This window comes from Hakea prostrata, unplaced genomic scaffold, assembly GCF_041222555.1.
Source record: "Hakea prostrata isolate BN-2017 unplaced genomic scaffold, UWA_Hpros_2 contig_18, whole genome shotgun sequence".
Classification (NCBI taxonomy): domain Eukaryota; kingdom Viridiplantae; phylum Streptophyta; class Magnoliopsida; order Proteales; family Proteaceae; genus Hakea; species Hakea prostrata.
In genome coordinates, this window is record NW_028291137.1 from 398241 (window position 1) to 405568 (window position 7328).

The following is a 7328-nucleotide window of genomic DNA, read 5'->3' on the forward strand; positions in this document are numbered from 1 at the left end:
AGACTAAAATTTAAATACATTAATAAACTTAAAAGGAATCCTAAATGATTCCTTAATGAATATTAATTGATAGTTTACAATTATAAAGAAGAATACGATGCGGATTATAACACATAAAACCATGAGTGGCTTAGTCTATATATATATATATATATACCAACCATATGAATTTCAAAGGTTACCATTTTTCAGATCACACCAACATTTGTCTTGTTCGGGAGATGTTTATTTCATCTTTGAATGGGATTAGACCTATTTAGGTTCTAATCTTACATTTATTTGTGTCTTCCAATATCTATTTTATAAACACGAAGTACAAAAGATGGATCAGTTGAGATGACGATTGATAGGGGGATTATCCATATATGGTTTCAAGAAATAAATGTCAAATTAAAGGAAAAAGAAGGTTCTTAAGACTCTGATGCAAAGGAAAACATCAGTCAAGCATCAGTATTTGTCAAAAGTATTGATTTAATGAAATGAAGTCTGTGAACAACCACCCCCTGTATACCTAAACCAGAAACACCTAAAATCCATTCATCTTAGATAAAAAAACTATTATATGGTGATCCATCAGATGCACCCGATGGATAAATAAAACATGCATTCTATAAAAAGAAGTCATTTACAGCAATAACTACAAACATTAATGTGTAAAGACAGAAAAAACCAGAAATGCATCCAAAATGCATTTGTGCATGTTGCATGATTATCACTGATGTAAATACACCACCGACACAACGAGAATGTCTTGTTCTAGGTGCTTGGGCGAGGAGCGGTAAGTGAAGATTGTTAAGTAAGTCACAAACAAAATGCAAGTGGTTTATTGTCAAACTATTCAGTTAGCACAGGTTCTTATTGTTCCTAAAGCTCAAGACCTCGAAGACGAGATATGCCTTTGGTCGGTGTCTAATCTTCAGCTCTGCTGATATCCCTTGTCTAGCCTCTTCACTTGATTGGTGAGAGTTAATCCAAGAATCTCTAATTTGTCAAGGTCACCCGAAAGCAAATAAATCATAAATTTCTCTTTGAAAATTGAAGAGGCAACAAATAGTCATTGAAACCTCAAACATATAACAACTTAAATTACAATAATCTACAAGGGCAGAATTAAGGATATTGTATCAACTCATATTCGAAAGATAATAAATCCAAACACATCATGACATGTCATCAAACAAAAGAAGTTGGAACCACTCACTGGCAAGCCTAGCATACTCTTCATAATTTTCAAGTAACATCTTGCTAGCTTTGTGCATTCAAAGCTGATTCCGGAAATGGCTCAATCAATAAACACATGACAACTCTGTAAGAATAAAGAGAAACCACCATCGAGAAAAATACCGGATGGGATTTTGAAATGAACCTGAATCTGACTAGGAATCAAATGCGACTTAGAGAAATCTTAAATGACTCATTGCAGCCAAAACTAAGTTGCTTGATTCAGAAAATTGACTTTCAGTTTTACATGGTAGAGGACAAATGGATTATTTCACAATTCATGAACTGTTGAAACTTTAAAGTCTAATGAACAAAACACAGACTCACTACTCCAAACCTACATAAGCATTTATAAAGGATAGCGAAGCCTATCCATATGGTGCCCAGGATTATGCTCAAAATCTTCTACTCTTCTTGCTCAAAATCCCTTCTTCTTGCTCCTCTTGCTTCTCTTCTTCCTGTAACGAGGCAATCAAATAAACAACCAAGACACCAAAGAAACATTCAAAATCTTTTGCTCAATAAAATCCCAAAGCTGGTTGAAACAATGATAACGAGAACAAAAGCAGAACCAACAAGGAAAACTACCTTGAAGGTTTCCTTAGTCTTTTCATAATCTTCCTTGAGCTCTTGTGCCCTATCAATGTAAGGCTTCTTCTCCTGAAGAACCAATGAACCATGAAAATGTTAACTGAAGAATACAAGCAAGAAAATATAAAGAGAAACAAATATAGTACTTTTGACAAAGAGGATATGATTATTTACTCACATCATCAGTCATAGATTTCCATTTAGCTCCACCTTCTTTTGCAACCTTTCTTATTTGATTTACAACAAATGTCAGTAAAGTTAAAAGCAGAAATCCACAAGACAAACACATAAAAAAAGGAAACGGACATTTTAATTAAGTAATAAATAGATAAATATTACCGATTTATTTCCATTTGGGTTCTCTTCCTTGAATGATTCTCTTAAGTCATCCCTGTAACCAAACTATACTATTAAAAGCCATCAAAATCAATAAGACAGAAACAGATGGCGGGGGAAAAGGATAGAGACATACATAAAAGGAGGGGGAACGAAGCGAGGATGGCGCTTAGGCTTAGGAGCTTTTAGGTTTTTACTTTCTTAACAGATTCGGTCTTCTTTCCCTTTGATTTGGACGACACAGATATCCTCTTCTTTTCTGCTGGCTTCTTCACTTCTGTAGCTTTTTCTATGATACGCACCTCTGAAGGAAACGGAGAAGACCAATCAGAAAAAGATCAAATGCTAGAAAAATGAAAGCAAATACACCAACGTACTCATCGATAAACAGAGCAACCATATAATAGGAACATAGACATGCCTAACGTCATCTTGATTTTTGACTCAATGCTACATTCGTTCATATCAATAAGCGCCACCAACTAATATGTAATTTCCTCCATAGAACCTGACCAAAGAATGATGGATTTATTAATAAAGCCGGGAAGGTAGAAGAGCCCGAAGCCACACAAGAATAAAAACAAGCGGATCTGAGAGCATTACTCCCGGTGCGGTGCCACTCATTTCGGTTGCAGGCTTTTGAGGGCCCGTCTTTATCTCTCTCCTCTCGTCTTCTCATCATCTTTGTCTTCCACACCTCCTCTTCGGCTGCTTCTCTGCAATCATCACAAACGAAATATCTGGAATCCCTGTTCAGACTTCTGCTTTTCTATCCTTTCAGACAAATAGCTTTGTGGTACAATGGAATGGGTGAAAATTTACATATATCTTCAAACCAAGAAAAAGCTTGGAGATTCTAAAACTATGAACATGCAAGTTCGCCTTCGTCGACCTGAAAGCCCCAAGTTCGTCTTCGTCTTCGTCTTCGTCTTCTCCTCTCGCAAGTTCGTCCAAAATTTCTCCCTCTCCAAGTTCGCCTTCGTCAAGCCCCCCCCCCCTCCCCCCCCCCCCCCCCCCCCCCCCGTCCAAAATTTCTCCTCTCCAAGTTCGCCTTCGTCAAGCCGCAACCCCCAAGTTCGTCTTTGTCTTCGTCTTCTCTCCTCTCGCAAGTTCGTCGCCAAAATTTCTCCTCGCAAGTTCGCGCTCGTCAAGTTCCGCAAGCCCCAAGTTCGTCTCGTCTTTGTCTCGTCTCTCCCTCTTTGTCCAAAATTTCTTCTTCTCCTCTGCAAGTTCGTGTTTAGAGTTGTCAGGCTTTTGATTTTGAAATGAAACCAAAGCTTCTCCAAGATGCGATCAACGAAGCGAGTTCATTCTCAAGATGAGCAACTGTTTTCGATCAACGGAAGCGAGTTCGTTCTCAAGAGCGAGAGGGCTTGCTTTGTTCTTCTCCAGATTTTCGAGCTCCAAATCGTAAAATGAGTTGGGCGAGGTGAAAGCCATGGGTTTTGGGTATTTTCAAAACATTTTGAAAAGCTAAATTGAACCGCGCTCCTTTGTTTTTGAATGGTTTTTGAATTCGTATATACGAACTTGGGGTATTTTGTGTTTTTAAAACGTATTAACCAAACTTGTATGAAATACCAATACTTCGATTACATAAACCACCCGAACCGCCCAACTCGAACCGGTTTAGCGTCATTGGACCGACCCGTTCCCAAAAAGCTGCTTTTACAGGTTGTTTAGATTATTTTAATGGAAGAACAATGCGGGCCGTCCGATCTAATCGGACGGCTCGCTTGACGGTCCTGCGCATTGAATTACCGGCCCCTGTGTGCCACGTACGTCGTGGAGCATGTGATGCCTCGTAGACACAAGGCGTTGGATTATATTAGATCTTACTCTCTCCGAACATAATTGGCTTTATTTTAACGTTTTATTTAATTAAATATTCACATAGCGTTTTGAGCGACTGAAATTCAATAAAATTCATATCGCGTGCGTAAAACGGTGATCATCACAGGCATTAATACGTCACAACGCACCATTCAAACACCATTCATTCATTCATGTCCCAACGGTCGGCCGTTCCCGAGAGTCTGATCGAGTCCACGAAACAACTTAGCCGCGAAGGCTTCGTGTATCTCTCTCCCTTTTATGGATAGAGACGATGGATAGCCGCCTTTTAGTTTTACTTCTTTCATCTTTGAATAAAAGAAGATTCCTAAAAAAGACCTCTCTCGCTAACTCTGTGGCTTGGAGAATAGCCTTAGCGACGAAGCCTTCTCCTCTTTCTTTCTCTCTGTCTCCCAGCTAGTCAAGTATATAAAGGAACCCAATTAGCAGAAGCAGCACCACCACGAACAACGAAGCAGCAGCAGCAGCAATGGAACAACGAACCAGCAGCAGCAGCAGCAGCGTTAATAATCTCTACGTTCTACCGGAAGATTGTATCTCCAACATTGTATCTCTCACATCTCCCCGAGATGCCTGTAGGTCCTCGGTGATCTCTTCCGTTTCCCGGTCGGCGGCGGATTCTGATTCCGTATGGGAGAGGTTCTTACCTTCCGACTATCAACAGATCTTGTCGTCCTCCTCCGTGTCTCCCTCGCCGTCCGTTTTTTCGTCAAAAAAGAATCTTTATCTCTATCTCTGTGACAATCAACTCCTCATAGATAAGGGTACAAAGGTAATTAACATTAACCGTCTTCTTCAGTTCTTCCATGGATGGACAGATTATTTAAATTATGCCACATTAGGAGGAAAAATAAAAAATCAAAATCAAAGAAGACAATCCAGAAAACCTCCACAGTTGCTTTATTTTTTGAAGGAGGACCATCAAACTAAACGACGCCATTGTTTTTCTTTTCATGTCTTGTGCAGATCTTTACGTTGGAGAAATGCAGCGGGAGGAAATGTTACATGATTGGAGCGAGAGCACTCTCGATTGTTTGGGGAGATACACCTGCTTATTGGAACTGGCGACCTCATCATGAATCCAGGTATCTCTCTAAACCTATTGTAACGTTCCATTATCAAAACTCACAGCCACAGGTGAAGTGGGGCTGACACATTGCCTTATTTAATGTGTTTTGGAGATCAAGGCGTTTAACTATTATCCCTACTCACTAACTTGATGAGACGAGGGTTTTCTTCCCCAATATACGTGAGCACTAATTTGATAAGATGAGGATTTTCATATGCAGCATATGTTATCACTAAGTTGATGAAATGAGGGTTTCTTATTATCATAGACAGATTCTCTAACCACATAAAACCTTGTTTGTTTTTTTTTTTCTCTTTTCCCCTTATTCTTCATTTCATTTCATTTCATGAGAGGATGAGTTTTAAAAGTGTTTATGCTTATAATGACCTTTTATTGCTGCAGGTTCTCAGAGGTTGCCGAGCTCTTAAGCGTATGCTGGCTTGAAATCCGTGGCAAAATGGAGACACGATCGCTATCTCCAAACACGATATACGTAGCTTACCTGGTGCACAAGTTCACTGAATCAGCCTATGGATTCGAGTTTCCACCAGCAGAAGTTTCAGTCAAAGTAACAAATAATGAAGGTCGTGAAGAGGAAGAGAAGAAGCCAGTCTATTTGAATCCAGTAGGAAGACGGAGGCGGCAGCTTGGAATTTACAAGAGACTTGGAAGTTTTTCAAGGAGTTTGTTATTCAGTTATTCGTTGAGACCTCAGGATCTATTGCTGGGAGAAGATTCAAAACCAGAACCAGAACCAGAACAAGAGCTAGGGGAGGTACCAAAGAAGAGAGAAGATGGGTGGTTGGAGGTAGAGATGGGTGAGTTCTTCAACAAAGAAGGTGAAGATGGAGAAGTTGAGATGTCTCTCATGGAGGTCAATGGTGGTAACTGGAAAGGTGGTCTAATCATCCAAGGAATCGAAATCAGACCCAAAAACACATCAGTAGAAACCACTCATCCATCTGGGTCTGGTGCATTCAGATAAGATTTTTATTAATTATATTCTCCATTTTGGAGACCATGTGAAGAGGTTCTTCATTTTCTTATTCTTATATTTGTTTATGCATGGGTTGGAGCTGCATATTTCAACGTGAAGATGACCTAAAAAGTAGAAAACCTTTATGTGATACTCTATATACTAGACTTTGAAGTTTCTTCTTTTAAAGAGTTTTCCAAATTCCACCAGCTTGTACTTCCATTAGTGTTGGATGTCTATGTCAAAAGCTTCACCAATCTTGCTGAAATGACTAGGAGATCCTACTCTTTTAATTACTCTAATTGGAAAAGAAAATAAAACTTCGATCTCCACTTAGTCATTGTCAATGTGATGAGCTCCGAATGATTCTTCAAAGACAAACTTTTTTGTATTGGATGGTTCTCATTGTAAACGAATATTATCATATGAAGATTATCACAATGGATGCTTCTTTATCATAAACGAATATTATCATATGAAGATCAATATCACAATAGATGCTTCTCATTATAAACGAATATTATCATTTTATTTTGGTTGAAGTGTGTTATGCTTAACCATATTTCAGACTTCCGAACCAGAGCGAAACGTATGAATCAGGCTCAACCAGGTTTGGCATAGTTGCTTCCTAGACTTTAGTACTTTTTGGAATTTAGTCTCCGGGTTAGCCACTTGGTAGTTTTACTTTCCGGACATATTGCTTGGACTTCTTGACCCTCACTTGTCAGCAAGATCTTAGCAGATACGAATACTTCTTATACAATTGTGCGCTTGCTAGAGCATTAAATTCAACATTTAATGCACCGTCCCTATACAATTAATGGTCTACGCTTATCAAGAGATATGCTAACGCGCCAAAATCCCTATGGATATTGCTTCTTGCTGGCTTGTCGAGAGTTTAGAACAACACATGTCACATTAGGTGTCAACTTTTGCAAAGGTCTATATAGATCTTGTGATGCACGCCTAGAGCATGCGATTATTAGGAATTTTATTTGGCCATCCAATGGCCAGCATCAATTGTCTCCAAGGTTTGCTCCAACTACGTCACTTGGACCTTCGTTTGCTAAGCCAAGTTAAGCCTGAATTAACTCTTGTACCTACCCAAGAGAACTTCATCTCTTCGGGCATTTACTCCTCCCTGAGAGGAACTCTGTTATCCTAAATCTAACTTCACCATCGGAGGCGGCTTCCCGTCCACAGAGGCGGCCCACTCTCACATGTTTCTTTGTTCATAGATCCCTGGTCCTATATGCTTCTTGGCTGAACTGGAGTTGCAAG

At 39.4% G+C, this 7328-nt stretch overlaps 1 protein-coding gene and 1 pseudogene across 1 annotated transcript; one reads left to right on the forward strand and one right to left on the reverse strand.

Moving 5' to 3' along the window:
• Positions 1-1616: 1616 nt before the first annotated feature.
• On the reverse strand, positions 1617-2772 carry LOC148999289 (high mobility group B protein 7-like; annotated as a pseudogene).
• Positions 2773-4295: 1523 nt separating this feature from the next.
• LOC148999290 (putative F-box protein PP2-B12) lies at positions 4296-6564 on the forward strand. Its single transcript, XM_089141301.1, has 3 exons — positions 4296-4774; positions 4969-5087; positions 5474-6564. Exons 1-3 carry the CDS (start codon positions 4472-4474, stop codon positions 6054-6056), a joined length of 1005 nt encoding a protein of 334 aa, XP_088997427.1. The 5' UTR covers positions 4296-4471; the 3' UTR covers positions 6057-6564.
• The last annotated feature ends 764 nt before the right edge of the window (positions 6565-7328 follow it).

Coding starts and splice junctions, on each gene's coding strand:
- LOC148999290 (XM_089141301.1), top strand. CDS start 4,472: ATGGAACAACGAACCAGCAGCAGCAGCAGCAGCGTTAATAATCTCTAC. Junction 4,775..4,968: donor TCATAGATAAGGGTACAAAG/GTAATTAACATT, acceptor TGTCTTGTGCAG/ATCTTTACGTTGGAGAAATG. Junction 5,088..5,473: donor CGACCTCATCATGAATCCAG/GTATCTCTCTAA, acceptor TTATTGCTGCAG/GTTCTCAGAGGTTGCCGAGC.